The sequence below is a fragment of the Pteronotus mesoamericanus genome, unplaced genomic scaffold, assembly GCF_021234165.1.
Source record: "Pteronotus mesoamericanus isolate MK-2021 breed Mesoamerican mustached bat unplaced genomic scaffold, CSHL_Meso_final contig_221, whole genome shotgun sequence".
Classification (NCBI taxonomy): domain Eukaryota; kingdom Metazoa; phylum Chordata; class Mammalia; order Chiroptera; family Mormoopidae; genus Pteronotus; species Pteronotus mesoamericanus.
In genome coordinates, this window is record NW_026555092.1 from 14,439,185 (window position 1) to 14,456,287 (window position 17,103).

The 17,103-nt window shown below is 40.1% G+C and overlaps 1 protein-coding gene across 1 annotated transcript; it reads left to right on the forward strand.

The window, feature by feature from the left end:
• The first annotated feature begins 4,496 nt into the window (after positions 1–4,496).
• AKIRIN1 (akirin 1) lies at positions 4,497–14,667 on the forward strand. The gene is made up of 5 exons (XM_054572010.1): positions 4,497–4,825; positions 9,060–9,200; positions 11,426–11,560; positions 12,823–12,894; positions 13,537–14,667. Exons 1-5 carry the CDS (start codon positions 4,609–4,611, stop codon positions 13,545–13,547), a joined length of 576 nt encoding a protein of 191 aa, XP_054427985.1. The 5' UTR covers positions 4,497–4,608; the 3' UTR covers positions 13,548–14,667.
• The last annotated feature ends 2,436 nt before the right edge of the window (positions 14,668–17,103 follow it).

Sequence of the window (17,103 nt, forward strand, 5' to 3'; positions counted from 1 at the left end):
AATTTGCTACTCTTTGTTTTAGACTATAATTGGAATTTCCTTTGCAGTATGTTTCCTCCATCTCAATAATCTTTTTTTTACCCTTTATATTACACAGTTTCAGGTAATTTATTAACATCCTCATATCCAATGGACATATAGAATATATGTCCACGTAATCAGTATCAAATGAATAACCAATTGATATTGGTAGAGTATATGTATATATATAGTATGTGTATGTTTATGTATATGATGAATTTTCTTTGTAATCTTATGTATTTTATTTTATTATTATTTTTAAATTTATTTATTTTTTAGAGAGAGAAGAAGGGTAGGAGAAAGAGAGAAAGAGAAAGATCAATGTGAGAGAGAAACATTGATCAGCTGCCTCTTCTATGCAGCCTACAAGGGACCAAACTCACAACCTAGGCATGTGCCCTAACAGGGAGTTGAACTGGTGACCTTTCCCTTTGCAGGACAATGCCCAGTCAACTGAGTCACACCCGTCCAGGCTGTATTTTATTTTATACACTTCAAAACATTCAGAGAAGGGGTTTATAACCTGCACACAAAGACCAAGAACTCCTACCCTAGGTAATCCCAGCCTCCCCTACAATTTCAATTACCATTTCTACACCAATGACTTTCCTAATTTTTTCCTCCAATCCAGACTTCTCCTGAATTCCAGGTCCACATATTTACACACACACGTACACCATTTGAGAATCCCAAGTGATACTTCAAATAAAGGAACCCCCAACTCAGTATGTCCAAAACCATGCTCAAGTATTCCTCCCTGGTCTGGTCCTTGTCTGATGAAAACTTCTCAGAAAGTGGCTCTGAGAAAGCCAGAAGCCAAAGAGCCATCCTTGTCTCTTTCATCTCTCTCACTTCCCTGCTTAACCCTCACCAACATCTGTTACTTCATCTTCTAAACTTTGCTCTTGTCAGTCCACTTCCCCCATAGCACGGAGATCATTGGTGACTTTACCTGTTTTAGTGGAATGGGAGGGGTAGAAATCAGATGGGTGTGGGTTGATAGGTGGTGGGTGGGAAGTAGGCAAAAGGAGATAGCAAATGTAGACAACTCCTTTGGAAACTTTAGGCAAAAATTCTCGAAGATGTTGTAAGATAGTACTTTTCTCTCCTTTCATTCCCAGCCACATGCTTAGCCCGTCGATGATCCTGGGTCAGACAACAGCTGAACCCAGTAAATAGACAAAACCTCAGACCTATTTCTGAGCTCTCACAGGGTGAACTATCATAAAAACACCCACAGATGGTGATATGAAAGAATATTATAAAACTAATACTACAAGACATTATTGAACAGTTACAATAATCTCTCTTAATTTCCATCCATCCCTGCTCTCCTTCAACCTGTTCTCTACGCAGCAGCCAGGAATCTTTTCAAATGTAAATCTGATCATATTTAATTAAGTTCTTTGGTTTCTACCTTAACTCCTGAAGTGGCTTCCTACTGCTCTTAAGATAAAGGTAAAAAAACAAAACCAAACCTTGGCAGCCTACGAGGTATTAAATGATTAGGCTCCTGCCTTCCTCATCAGTTTTTTCTCCCCTGACTCTGCAGTCATGCTCTGTACCACAGTGACTTTAAACTTCTTTTGATTTTTTAAACACATTAAGCTCTCTTCTGTCCCTGGCTTTGGGTATGCTCTTCCCTCTGCTTGGGATGTTCTCATCCTCTCTTTTCTTATTTAGCTCCTAGCTCCAATGGGACTTCTTCAGGGAACTCTTCATTGCTAAGTCAAGGCTTCTATTGTAATACCCTTTTTTTCCTTTCAGAGTTCTCATCACAGTGTGTAACTATATATTAGTTGTTGTGATTATTTGATAAATGTCTGTTATCTCTAACAGACTGGAAGCCCTAGGAGGGCAGGAATGATGTATCTTTTCATACTATAGTATCCTCAACCTTGATAGTATAGTGCCTGGCACATGAAAGGTACTTAGTAAGTGTGTATGTGTACGCATGTATATGACTGGTCAAGTGTCTGGATATACAGAGGAAAGCAGACCGGGACTGCAGTGACTTCATAAGGAGACACCACAGTGAGTAGCAGTCAGAGCAGCCCATCTGCTTCCCTCAAGGGCATCTCTCTGGTTGGGCTTCTGTCAACTGCAACTTATAATAGGATATACCACCTATTTGTTTGGTTTCTGAATCATCTGAATCCACCCTCGTTCAGCAATGTGGACTATCAGCTCTCAGAGACAGAGAGAACAACCTTGAAATCATCACCATTTATTCATTCTACCAATATTTATTCTGTGCCTACCTCTACTCCATTCAAACACTATACAGAGGATGGGGAAACACAAATGAATGAGGCCTGATCATTACTTTCAAGGAATTTCTAATTTTGAAGCACAGTCTGATTTGTAAACAAATTATAACTTCCTGTTTTAAAACACTAATATTACAAGGCATGTTCAAACTTTTAAATGATCATAGAGAAGAGAATGACTATGAAAGCACTTAGCAACACCCTAGCTAGAAGTGCTATTTAGAATGATGGCCCAGGGGACATACTTTTAAAATCTTCTAAGCTCTAAGTCTGAAACAGTTTAGACCACAAGAAAGCAATTTCCTTAGACCATATTAGACAAGCCCCTTAAAAAAAACAACAACAAAAACCAACGATCATCAACCCTGGCTCTGTATATCAGTTGGTTAGAACCTTGTCCTGACATGCCAAGGTTGTGTGTGGGCTTGATCCTTGATCAGGGCACCACATACTAGAAACAACCAATAAATGCATAATTAAGTGGAACAACAAACTAATGTTTTTCTCTCTCTTTTCCTCCCTCCCCTCAAAGTCAATAAAGTAAAAATTTTTTGAATAATTTATAAAAATAACCATAACTAAGTTGCTATTTATGTCCCTGGCTTTTGTTAATCATAAAAGAAATATCCATATGAATTTTGCTTTTGCATTTGCTGTTCAAATCTGCTTGATTGCTTTATTACCTCATTCACTGGTTCCTAATAAAGGTATATGAGAAACTACCTGTAGAAGTTAGCACTCTGGGAAAAAAAAAAACCTATGGTCTGTCTCCTCTGATGAACTGATTCTTTTCAGATGTCAAGATTTATTCAATATGTACTGTGTTTTCATTTTTACCCTGGCAACCAGGAAGCTCAGAACTAAACTTCAAATTCAGTCATGTTTTATTATTAGGATATTTATGATCTTTTTCTTTGGCCCTAATGATCCATTTCTCATTTTCTAGTCTATCATAACCCTTTTTTAATATGTAAAGGAGATAGGACAAAATAAATTTAACATCTGGTACGCACAGTCATTTTAGAACTATTTCCGTTGTCAAACATAAATGCCAAAAAAAAAAAAAAGACCTATTTTTGGATCTTTATAAAATTTGGAGAAACTGGGGAGGGCTCAGAGTAAGGCAACAGAAACGGACAAAGAATGAAATGAGGTACAATAGTATGTCCATATTCTTCAACTCAATATTGGGGCATATTGATTGTTATAGGAAAAGTATCTGAAATTTAGATTGTTCTGGAAAATCCCAGAGATATGTCGAAGCAGACAGATCCCAGGAGTCATTGTCAGTATTTAATGTATATGAGCAGTTATAGAAAGGTTTTAACCTTTTTTGTATCACGGATTCCTTGGACCTGTTTCCCAGTAATATACAGGCACATATAGTTTCTAAAAGTAGAACCCTCCTGTACTGACTTATTTTTTTTCAGAATATCAAAAGCACTTTACAGCTGGCCCTGCTGCAAAGAATTCAGATAGACCAGGGGACGCACCTGAACGGTCACGTCAGTTGGGGAGACTGGCAAATCAGCTATCAGCTGAAGTTCTTAACACTCTGACATCATTCTTAAGTGGATTAAACCAGTTGTTTGTTCTCTGTTTTTAACTTTTATGGGGAACAGACTCCTTTGATGAGCTGATGAAGGTATGGGTCTTCTAACCTAAAATATATCCATCCCGCCCCCCCCATACAATTTTGCACAGTTCCATAGGATTGATTTATTTCCTTAAGTCCATCCTCAGATCTCATGTTGTGTTTAAATTGAGACTTCCTGGAGTCAGAGAAATGCCCTTGAGGACCTTTCAGAATCACTCTCTTATCACTGGGACTAGGACTAGATAGAAGGAGGTTACGGAACACGGAGACGGCGACGCCCCTGCGGCCTCTAAACAAGCCCGTCTGAGCACACCCCTCCAAGCTCTCCCCTCCCCCACGCCTGGGCCGCGCAGGTGCGAAAACCTAAGGGGCCACCCGCGAGCGCTGGGAAGGGGTGGGGGGAATGGAACGGGAGGAGGCGGGGGCCCTCCCTAGGTTGCTTGGTGACCAAATTCTCCGCCCAGGCCGTTCCATTTCCTTAGTAGGGGGCGTCGCGGGCCGGACCGTTGCTGATGGACTGCCCAGAGGGGCCTTCTTCCGTCTTCCCCCCCTCTCCGGACGGTGGCCAGGTTCGTGACGTCACAGGAGGCGGGGCCAGAGCTGCTGCCGGGTGCTGTAGGCGCCATTGGACCCGGCTTGGCTAGAGAGCTCCACTGAGGGGCTGGAGGTTGGACCGCAGCTACAACCGCGTCTGCTCCCGGTCCCTAGCCCGTCAGCGGCATGGCGTGTGGGGCGACGTTGAAGCGGCCCATGGAGTTCGAGGCGGCGCTGCTGAGCCCGGGTTCCCCGAAGCGGCGGCGCTGCGCCCCTCTGCCCGGCCCCACTCCGGGCCTGAGGCCCCCGGACGTCGAGCCGCCGCCGCTTCAGATGCAGACCCCACCGCCGCCTCTGCAGCAGCCCGTACCGCCCGGCAGCGAGCGGCGCCTTCCAACTCCGGGTAACCGACGCTGCGGGCTTGGCAGGAAGCCAGGCCCTGGCATTTGGGGGTGGGGGTGGGGGGAAGGGTTACGGACGCTGGGCGAATGTGCCCGCGGACCCCTTCTTTGCCCTGAGAAAAGGGAACTGGAGCGCCGCTGGGCCTGGTCTCTTCCGGGGGTAGGAAACATCCGGGAGAGATAGTGGGGTCACAGCGTCGGTTTTCGGTTTTCCTGGAGCCGGAGAGCCTAGTGGGGTGGGCAGCGAGCGGGAAAGGGGGCCATCCTCGGCCGCCCCGGCCCTCCGCGTCCCCCAGCCCCTCCTCCTGCCTCCGCCGCCTGGGCCTGCACCGAGCCGCCCTGTGGATCAGCGGGCCCTGGGAAATCGGATTCTCCTCACGAACCCGGCCTTGAGGGTGGGGGTTGGGGGCTGGGTACTGGGAAGGGGCCTGAGTGTGAGTGTGTGGCGTTCCGCACGGTACTGTCGCTGGCGGGGAGACCTGGTTTACAGAAGTCTGGAGGCACCGGGGGACGCCGCAGAAATCATGGAATCCGATTTCAACCTGACTAATTCTAGGGGACTGGCCATGTTCTTTTATTGTATGGCTATTGTCTTGTACCATATATGGCTTGAAATCGGTAGGTCGTTCGCTAGAATTTGAAAATCCGTAAACGTACGGAGGTTCCGAAAGCAGGAATTCAGCTGTCCGTAGCAGACAGACTCGCCTTCAATAAGGACATTGGTCAAGGAAAGGGGAGAGTTGGTGTGACAATAAAGTAAAAAAAAAAAAAAAAAAGTCTAACCCTTGTGTGGGAGTTGAGGGGAAAGTGCATCAGAATTAATATTTAGCAGTTTTAAAGGGCTCCCGGAAATGGGGGGAGACTCAAAACTGGACTTTGGCAAGTCATTTCTTTGTGTGTTTTTTCTTACTTTTCAAGCATAAGCAAAACTTTGGAATTGCTTTAAAGTCATTCTTTCGTTACTCCTTTTCGATTACCAGTGTCTTTAGGCTTTATTTCTTCCTTTGCAAATCCGCAATACAGATTTCAGGCCCACATCCTCTGGCACCGGTGTTCTTGAAGTTGCCAGCCAAGGCCTCCTAGACTCACGTTCACCTCCCTCTTCTTTATGCTGGCATTCAAAGGACTTAGCGGCTATAATCGGATCTTACCTAGTCAGTCTTTTATACATTTTTTACCAAACTATGCCTTTGCTCTTTTCTCCCAGACACACCTGGCTGTGTCTGTATTCTTGCCTTCCATCATGACGCTTTCTCCTCCTATTTGCTAATCCAAATGTAGTCATTCCCTTAAGTCTCTCATCTATTACCTGACTAACCCTACCCCTTGAGGAACTCTGTTCGACTTTAAATTCCCTGACCACTGAATGTTGCATTGAATGGGAATGTTTGCAAGAAGTTCTTTATGAGGAGTCCTTCAAAGGCAGAGGGTGTAGGTGCCCACTTAAAGCGATTTTTTTTTTTTCTTCCACTGCTCCTGCACCTACCCAGGGATAGTCACATAATCTTTCTGGATCTCTTTTCTTCAGCAAAATAAAATACAATTAATACTTGCCCTATCTATCTTAACAGGTATTAAGTAAATGTTTTGTTTCTTCTAATATTCGTTAGACTAATTCTATTGTAGTTCATATTACAGCAAATGCATAGTAAGTGATTGCTAAAGGTATTTGGAAGCCTAAATATGGTACAGTGCTATAATGGGGGCCTCTGTTTTGTTTTGCTTTTTAATCTTAAAATTTTATCTTTGCATAAATCATGCAAACTAGTTTCTTGGTCATTTTATGTTAAAGTATTTTGTTTAAAATGTTCATTTGTAAAGATTGATCTGTTACATTTCTTAATGCTTATTGGAATATGGTTGTGTTATGAAAGAAGCAAAGTATGACTGATTCATTGTATAATGCTTTGGCTTATGTGAAAGATGCCTTCTGGATTAAAAAGGAAGAATGGGAGAGGAAATACTAGTTGTTACACAAGTAGAAAGAATAAAGCTAACTAATAGAAAAGTGAATTTAAAAATCAGTAACTTTATTCTGTACCATCCTAGTTATCTCAAGGGTTGTAAAGTTCTCAGAAAAGGTCAGAAAATATGTTTTTACTTCATTTTAAAAAAAAGATTAGTCATAACACTTTGTAGAAAAAGCCTATAAAATTAAATCTTTTGTTGCTTAAACGAGTGAGGTGGATGGGTGCCAAGGATGCAAGGGGGTTAACTGACCTCAGGGAGATGTTTGTAAGCATGGAGTGAGTCTAGATGCAAAGCAATTAATTGATTGTGACTTGATCAGAATAAGGTAGCATTTTAGCTGGGTCTTAAATGTTGGAAGGAGAGACACAGCCCCATTTTAGCAAAGCAAAATTGCTTGAGTAAAGGACAGAAAACCCACATATTAAGGACAGGGCTGTTTAATGCAACTGGGTTGTGGTGGGAGATGGAACTGGAAAAATACTGGATTTATAGTCCACTTAGTCTGATATAGCTTAGAAGCACAACCTCAAATAATGGGAGGCAAAGATTAAAATTATCCACTGTTAAAAAGAAACTTGCATTTTCTTTTTAAAAATGCCTTTGTATGTTATATGTGGCCTTTGTGGGAAGAAAATCACATCTGCTTTCTTATTTTTCTCCTGTGTATACCATGTTTAGATTCTTGGACTTACTAGTCCTTGTACCAGCCTCAAAGTTACACCTTCCCACTTCGTTTTTCCATACAGTAGGCACTTAAAGGTTTATCAAAGACCTCCTCTTCTCATGAGCATTGTCCTCATACTTGTTCTTTCTTGTTTCAAGTCTTTGCAGTTGCTTACAACCTTGTATGGAGTCTGGCTATGTATGTACTTGGAAAATATATTTTAAAGATGAAATTAAGACTTCCTGATTTCAGGGATCTAAAATAAGAACTTTGTCGCATTCTTAAAAGAAAGCTTTTCTAAATACTACACTGTTCCAGTGTTTAGGCTGAGTATTACAGAACTTAGCTATGTGTAGAGCTACTTTGAGGGTATGTCAGTTCCTGGGCTGTATCATCACTTGTTATGGCCCTTTTTTTTTTTTTCTTTTTCTTTTTAAAATTTTATTTATTTTTTTAGGGAGGGAGAAAGACAGGGAGAGAAACATCAGTCAGTTGCCTCTCACATGCCCTGAACTGGGCACCTGGCCTGCAACCCAGGCTTGTGCCCTGACTGGGAATCAAACTGGTGACCTTTTGGTTTGCAGGGAGGCACTCAGTCCACTGAGCCACACCAGCCAGGGCTGTTATGGTATTATTAATAGCTTTGGTTCTGATTCTCACAACTTCATTGGGCAGGAATTTAACATTTGAAGAATGAGGCTAAAAATCATGCCTTACTTCCCAAGGTCATAGTCACACAGCCAGGAAGAAGCAAAATGTCATTGTTCACACCAGCACCACTCCCCCCACCCCAACTAAAAAAAAATACCACTATAGCAAAGTATACTTTAGAATGTGAGTTAGGAGGGGTTGATACAATATTCTGGTTTTTGTTTTTGATAAGGAGGCTTTATTTATCTGGAAAATGAATATATATTCTACCACAAAAACAAAAAACATGAAAACCACATCCTTCCAGATTCCCTGTTTTCTCTAGGATTGTGCTTCAAGGTGGTTAGTGATTTGTATGTCCTGGACTCCTTTTAATGTTAAATTTGGTTAATTATTACCTCTACTCAGAATAGTAATCTGAATCCTACCAAATATTGCTCTTACAGAATCAGAAAATTCTTTTCTATGTCCTTTTCATGAATTCCAATCAATAAATTTCAGGTCTTCCCCTGGCTGTAGAAATATGGTTTTTGCCTTCCTCTTCCCTAAAGATCTAAAGATACTGAGCCCCAAAGAGGTGGTAAGAGACCCCTAGTCCCCTAGTTTGTGAAATTGCAATTTAAAGGAAATTTTAATAAAGCTCCCTATTAGGTGAAGGATTCCACCTACCCCCTCATACACTGTACTTATTAATCCTATGGCAAACAGCAGATCTGGTCTTTATTGTCACAGGAAACAAGCAAAGGGAATTGTCAGAGTGACCTATGCCAAAATAGGAGCTATTCTACATATTATTGAAATAGTGACAATAAGAGGGCACCCTTTGGGGCTTCTAGGAAGAGTGTTTTATTCAATATAAATATTTTTCTTGTTAATATTTATAACATGGGAAGAACAAGAAGTTTGAGGAAATCATAGTGAATGTTCAAGTGTATTTCTTTTTTATTTAGAGCAAATTTTTCAGAACATAAAACAAGAATATAGTCGTTATCAGAGGTGGAGACATTTAGAAGTTGTTCTTAATCAAAATGAAGCTTGTACGTCAGAAAGTCAGCCTCACTCCTCAGCACTCACAGCACCTAGTTCTCCAGGTAAGTATGCTTTAATTTGCACAATACATGCAAGGGTTTGTAAATGGTACTTAAAATAATAGTTTCCTAATTTAGAATTTATTTCACCTAAAGTAATAAAAATGGTACAGTGTTTGTGTCGTAAATACTATTAAAACCATAGAATCATGAAATTGGAAAAGACCTTAGATTGATTTGATTGGCTTCCATCCACCCAATGCAACGGTGCCCTCTGTAACTACAAAGTCTAATACCGTAGCCACTAGTCACATGTGGCTGTTTAATTAAAATTTAATACAACTTTAACATTTAGCTTCCCAGATGCATGCAGTAGCCACATTTAAAATGCTTGGTAGCCACAAAGAGTTGTTCTATTAGCACAACTATAAGACATTTTTATCATTGCGGAAAGTTGTGTGGCAGCACTGCTCTGTAACATTGACAGGTGGTTAGAGAGGATGTGCTCAAACAGAATCTCAGGGTTGAAGTAAATCTTCCTGGTCACATAGTTCAGCCACCTGTCTTGCCTGCCCATATCCCTGCAGACAGTCAATAGACCAGTGCTTTAACATCTCCAGTGCCGGTGAACTCTGTCTTTCAACAGTAGTTTCTTTCCTCAAAGTATTCTACTTAATAGTTGAAAGAGTCAAAAATTATATTGATGAGAAATTGTCTCCTTGTAGAACAGAAATTGGTGTTGGCCAGAAGAGGGCGCAGGGAATGGGGGGAGACTGCCTAATGGGTAAGAGGTGTTACTTTGGAGTAATATGAATGTTTTGAAACTAGATAGAGGTGATAGTTGTACAACATTGTGACTATATAGTAAATGGCACTGGATTGTTCAGTTTATATCAGTTTTACCTGAAATGTTTTTGGTTTTTGTTTGTTTGTTTGTTTGGTTTTTTGTTTTTTGTTTTTTTTAGAGATTATTTATTTATTTATTTTTAGAGAAGGGGAAAGAGGGGAGAAGGAGAGGGAAGGAAACATGATGTGCAAGAGAAACAGTGATCGGTTGCCTCTCTCATGCCCCCAACTCCAGCATGTGCTCTGACTGTGAATCAAACCAGTAACCTTTCGGTCCGCAGGCTGGCACTCAGTCCACTGAGCCACACCAGCCAGCGCTCAAATAATTTTTTAGAAACTGTTTTATTATAACCCAAAAGTTTTGACTCTAAAATAACACCCTTTCTACTTGCTCTTGCACATACGTAAGTGATAAACTATCAATAGTTATAGTTAACAGTTCTCAATTTTCTCTCTAGATTTTAGTAATTAATTTTGAAGTAATGAATATGTTATGGGTAGAGAAACAATTACAAATAATTGGCTAGATATTTGGGTCAGGTCTCATTTGTAGAGGGGAAAAAATGGGTTTAAGCAAAAAAAAAAATTTCAGGCTGTTGAATAGTTTATAGACATAGAGGGCCAAAGAAACATAATTCAGTCTGTGCTTTGAAAAACAACTAAGAACTGGACTGCCAATGGAGTGGCTGCTTTCATCATGATCAGGAAGGCGATTTCCATATTATCTGGCATTCCAGTGGATATTTTGGTTCCTACCTACTATCTTATGAACATTTCACTCTTCTTGACCTAGATTCAAAAGGAGTCAAGGATGAGATGTGTAGTGGCTAAATGTCTCCTTCATTCATATTTTAGTGGCTTCACTAAAAAATTTTATATTGGGCAAGTCATTTGGTCTCCTGTCAGACTTATCAGAATCACCTATGGAACTTAAGAGGCCAAACCCCTTCTCCAGAATTAAATCAAAATGTGTATATTTATATTTTGTTAGTTCTACAGGTAACTGTGATGCACAGCCTTGGTTAAACATAGGTCTAGATGATCTTCAGAGAACTGAGTAGCTTTCATGCCATGAATCTACTTATCCTGATCCAGACTAGAGGCTTTATATCAGCATTAAACTTTTTATTCTTGTCTTTTACTAGATGAGCATTGAGTATAGGCTCTGATTGTTAGTGCACCAGAACTGATTTTTTTTTGTATGCAGACCAGCCAGCATACCTGCATAGATGTTGTTCCTACTTCCCAGTTTACCTTTGTCTTTGCTTTGTAAAATAAATGTCAGAAACTTGGAGAATTTTGTGAAAATATTCCATGTAAATTAGTGAAAAATACCATTTTTATAAACAATTTTTATATCCTAGGACTGTTTGCAATGAAGTTATTAATCTGAACCTTAGAACTAGAATTTATTATGTAAACTAGATCTGTCTTTTGGCCAGGTTCCTCCTGGATGAAGAAGGACCAGCCCACCTTTACTCTCCGACAAGTTGGAATAATATGTGAGCGTCTCTTAAAAGACTATGAAGATAAAATTCGGGAGGAGTATGAGCAAATTCTCAATACCAAACTAGCAGGTAGGCTGAAGTAGTGCCTAAGGATAAACCCCAATTAAGTAAATGGTAATTTAGGAGTAGGACCTCATGCAAGAAGGTTTAATGAGTTATGAATGTTAAGTTATTCCCTTTGGTGATTTTAAACATTTATAAGTTATATGGAAGGACTTTTCATTTACATTTCTGAAACAAGATAAACCAAGCTTTTCTTCTGAGAATTTCCCATTTGAACGAAGGCATTTTGAGTAGATTGTTTGGGATAGGTGGCCTCTAAACAGGTGGTTGGGATAGTAACAGCTGGTTAGGGGGTTGTATAATATAGTCAACTTAATCAGACTTCCTAGTGGGAGTCACTTGGTGAATGTGGGAAGTCAGTCATCCTGTGATTTGGAGATTAAAGTTTGGAAAGCACAGCTCAGGCAAGAACAAAGGGGAGTAACTAATGGTGGCAAGTTAGAGCCTTCTGTGAAAGGAAGGGATCTGAATCAGGAAAAAGTACCTATTCAGTGAAAGAGGATGATATTGTCATCAGAGAGGTTTTAAGCAACAACTTCTTTCAGTAACTACTGTTTCCTAATTTGGTGACCCATACCACATGGTGCCTCAGAATGTTAATAGTTCTGCTTTAAATTGAAAATTGTTGGGTTAGGAACAAAATTAAATGGATTACTTTACAGAACTTCTTTAACATACTAATAATGTAGATTATAAGAAGAAACTCCCTATCCTACTGCCACCCCAAAATTGTTCAGACCAGTAGATTCTAAGTCACTTCTGTGTTCACGGATGTCAGATTATCTTCTATCTTTCAACTGAATTTCCCTTTAGAAGGTACTTCTGTGGAACAGTCTACAATTAGGTAGTTTAGAATTTTCTCTTAGCTTTCTAGCCATCTTACTTTTTCACTCAATATATATGTTGAAATTTATAGCAACGATAGAATGCAGGGAAGAGCCTCAAGCTGCATGTCCTATAGGAGATATCCTAAAATTTGTTAGCTTAAAGTAGTGACCATATCTGTTTTGGGAAGCCATTAGGACGGAGTTACAGCAAGGGCAAGATTGTTAGGAAAATGTTACGTTACAGATGATCAGTGATCAAATCTAGGTGACAGGGATTTGGCTCTGGGACCTAAGAGGAAGTAACTAATCTCAGAGTAACGGTTAACAGGGTCTGACGATGGGTAATTTAAACTGGGAAGTTAGGTGTGATCCTGACACTTTATTCTTGAAAAACTGGGGGAGATTTTCTGAGGATCGTATATACTCTGTTTCCCCTCACAGAACAATATGAATCTTTTGTGAAATTCACACATGATCAGATTATGCGACGATATGGGACAAGGCCCACAAGCTGTAAGTATTGCCAAGTTTTCTTTGAATTTCCCAATTTCTAAGAGCAAAACTTTGAAACTGAGGACCTTGTCTCCTGAGAGCAAAAAGCCCTTGTGAAGTAAATTAATAGCTAGCATTTAAAGAATACTTACATGCCCAGCACTGTGCTAAGCCCTTTTATTCCTTTTGAAGTTGATTTCATCCACAAGAACCCTATGAGGGAAGGACTATTGTTAGCCCCATTACACAGGTAAGTTAATTTGTCCAAGCTCATGTAGCTAGTGGTTCAGCCAGTATTGAAATATAGGTAGTCTAACTCCAGTGCCAATTTGTTTATCACCTGGCTTTTCTCCTGGAAAGATAGTTTCAGTTGTTAGCCTAGGAAAGTTGATTTCCTAGGCTAACTTGTTGAGTGTGGTTGGGATTTCTTAATACTAATAAAACATCTTAAAACTACCAGTTACTGAAAACATAAATTATAATTACCTAAACTGAACCGAGTCGGGTTTCTTAAATTGTTGAGAATTTAGGACCTTTTAAGTGGTGACCCCTATCCTCCATGCAGTATATTGCATTTACCATTAGTTGTTACTTTAAAAGCACAACACTATATTTTTTTTAGTATTCTTACACTCTTCTTTTTTTTTAATCTCTAATTTATAGATGTGTCCTGAAGCTTTCTTGCATATCTGGGTACCAGGTTTGACCTCAAGAGATGGCTGCTGTGCACTTTTTGCAACTGGTTTGATATCACATTTCAGCTCCAACTTTGCATCCTGAGAACACTTAAAAGGTTTCTGCAGGTCCATTTTATACAACTTGAAAGACCTTAAAACTTTCTGGTTGCCACAAGCATATATTTCTTTTCTGCTCATCCAATAAACAGCTGTGCCCTACTGTGATAGATTTTCCAAACAAAATACCTGAAGCAGCAGTTTAGCAAAATATGCCCTCAGTGGCACTCAACAAATGGAGTTTCCCCAAGCACAGTTCTGTAAGAAGTGTGTGTGAGAATGTGTGTATTGTGTGTGTATGTGTATTTTAAGTTATTATTTGTATTGTGCAAATTTTTTTGATCTTGGGGATTCTGGCTGTGAATTTGATGCACGACAATTATGGTTAAAAACATTTGCTTGATCTACAGAAGATCATTAATGTTTTGTGACCATATAAGTTGTAACAGTGGGTTGTTTCATGTGTAGGTATTACTGTTAAATACAGGGACTGTTTCCAGGCAGAGAATATGAATCATACATTAGGCTGGACATTAGATGTGATTATGATGACATAGCAAAGGCCTGTGGCCCTAGGTCAATAAATACACAGTGAGGAATTAGAATGAACTGGAGACAGGCCATTTGACACATGGACTCTGCCTACCCATGTTAGATACTTTGACTCCAAGCCTTAAAATACCCACTGGAGTCTGTGCTCACCTCTTTCACACAAAGAGCTCCCTGGACACTGAACCTCTGAAAAAAAGTCTCCTGTAGCAGCAGGAGCATCATCAGGGTTTGCTTGGGAGCAAAGAACAGGTGAGCTCGGGGCTGGGCCAGGCCCCATCAGCACTGCTACTTGGGAGGAGCCACTTCACCTTTGTATCAGTTATTACCAATAGATTTGGATCCTTTGGTCAGGTTCTCCCAAATTCTTTTAAGAGGTGTCCATGGTCAACTGCTTGAGCTTTGTTTTGGCAACCCCTTGCCCTAAGTTGCTTACAGACTGTTCTTCACCTTGATTCCAAGGCTGAGGAACAGAAAGTAGCCTCTGTTTTGAGGAGGTGGAAGTTAAGTATACATTTATTTTTTACTGTGACTTGTTCAGGACCACATTTTACAAAATGCCTTGTTTCATTTATTATTGTTTTTGGAAAGAAAAATTCTATTAAAATTGTTTTAGTTTGAATATAGAATAGTTTTTTTAATTACAGCTTATTTTGAAAAATTCTGAGTGTAATTCAAATGTATGCCAGTACCTTCCAAAGTAAGGTAATATTCAGAGAGAGTTCTGATCAGATGGCTTAGAGAAATTTCTGGAGTATTCACATTGGAAGTTTCCTTATTAATGAATGTCTTTGACTTAATTCTAACCAAAAACTGCAACGTTATTCTTTGTACATTTTCATTATATAGTGTTAACAAGCTTAGTTGCAAACAAATAAAATACTTAAGCTATTTGTTTACCTTGCCTTCTTAATATTGTGATAATGTTTATTAATTAAAAGTAATTTATGTGGGGCTGCTATAACCATTTCCCCAGTTCAACATTACATTTCAGAGTTACAGATTTATTTATTTACAAAAATTTATTTATTTTTAGAGAGAGTGGTAAGGGAGGGAGAAGAAGAGGGAGAGAAACACTGATCAGTTGCCTCTCGCATGCTGCCCCAGTAGGGTACCCCGCCTGCAACCCGGGTGTGTGCCCTACTGGGAATCAAACCAGCAACCTTTGGGTTTGCGGGACAATGCCCAACACAGTGTGCCACACCAGTCAGGGCTATAGATTTTTGTTTAAAGCCCAACAGTGATCTTTTAATAATTTTACTTCATATTTGAAGGGCAGTTTGTTTCACCTCTCTTTCCAGAGTAGTCACTTGTTCCTGGAAGAGGAACATAGCAGTGGCGGTAATGGGAGGGACCTTACAGTGGGATAGTCACACCAAAACATGGGAAGGGCAGCTGTGGGGACCAACAGAAATCCTGAAGGATGCACCCAGGAATAGGGAATGCTGCCTCACTGAAGTCTTGTTACAGAATCAGTGTGATGTACTCATTCAGTATTGCAAGTGCCAACCCCATCCCTACTAAATAGCTTCCGACCGGGAAGTGGAGTAAGTTTCTATCAGAAAAATGACAGGCTGTTGTGTTATGATACGGAATCACAGGGTAAGACCACACTACCATAGCTGGGTTTGGGGATCTCCTCCAAAGCGACTAGACATGTTTGTTTTAAGTGTTTTATACAAAGAAAAGACAAATCCTAGGACAGGAAATGGGGACCTGAAAGGTAGGCCTTAGGCTGGCAAAAGGAGTTTTTTCCTATGCCTTGACTTCTAGAGCCTGAACTTAGGGCATTCCCAGGTAGGGAACTGTCTTTGTCCCATGAAGATAGGGGAAAGCCCACGGAAGAAGAAAACCTACAGAGACCTATAAGAATGAGCCAGGACCTGTGGTCTCAGAACACGTATCTCATGAGTTAAATTTTTTTTGTCTGCTTTTATTTGCTATCCTCTTTAAGTAAAGTCTTAAGTTTAAGGGCAATGAAAAGAATAAGTGTCCCTGCTTAGGTTAGAGGATCACCGCAAAGATCAAAGGGCTAAGGCTGTGATAATTGAAGCACTTCTCAAGGGGAAGAACATAGGGGATAAAAGAATTTGGGCCAGCTTCCACACGTGGTATACCTGCCCACCTGAGAGGATTGGTAGGCTAGTATTGTTGTTGAAGGAATGGCCTTTGGGTGTTTAGCCCTAGAGTTCAAGTCTGCTCTGCCACTAATTTGCTATGTGAGCCTTACCAAGTTGCTGGACTTTCTGAGCCATAGTTTCCTTATCTGTAAAACAGTGGTTGATTGTACGTACATCATTGGGTTATGTTTTCAAATGCAAGATTAAATTTAGTCGTGTCAAGAAAATATTTAGCACAGCTTGGGACATAGAATATGCACTTGAAAATGTTATACTAGGTTTCTTTACAGTGTTTTTCATCAGCTCTGAAGACTAAAATCTTCCTTTCTGCAGCAGTGACTCTCTCAACTTTCCAGTATGAAGAGCCCCTTGTTAACATCAAAATTTCACATTCTCTTACTAGAATTTGTACTTTTAAAGTGTTTGACTAAAAACAATAAAAGATGAATAACAGATGAATTCAGTGATGCCTTTCAGTAAATCTGTATTTCATTATTCACTAAATTAGGGCTCAGCAAACTGTGACCTGATTTTGTAAATAAAGTTTTATTTGAACACTGCCACATGTATTTACATCTGGCTGCTTTGACACTGCCCCTCCAGAGACATTATGGGCCACAGAGTTGAAAATGTAGTCAAACCTCGTTTCTTGAATGCTTGGTTCTCGAACAGTTTGGTTCTTAATCAAGTTGTTCATGGAAAAAATGTCTTGGTCGTCTAAGAAAACTTTGGGTATCAGTTCTCTACCCAAAAACCCTTTTCATGCTGATAACTGTATGAACAGTCATGTGCCTCTCTAGCAACAAAAGAGATTTGGTTTTTGAGGA

What these genes read in the sequence shown, in the direction of transcription:
- AKIRIN1 (XM_054572010.1), top strand. Translation starts at nt 4,609, where the DNA reads ATGGCGTGTGGGGCGACGTTGAAGCGGCCCATGGAGTTCGAGGCGGCG. An exon ending in GCGGCGCCTTCCAACTCCGG is followed by an intron (nt 4,826 to 9,059) that starts GTAACCGACGCT and finishes TTTTTTATTTAG; the next exon opens with AGCAAATTTTTCAGAACATA. An exon ending in TCTCAATACCAAACTAGCAG is followed by an intron (nt 11,561 to 12,822) that starts GTAGGCTGAAGT and finishes TTCCCCTCACAG; the next exon opens with AACAATATGAATCTTTTGTG.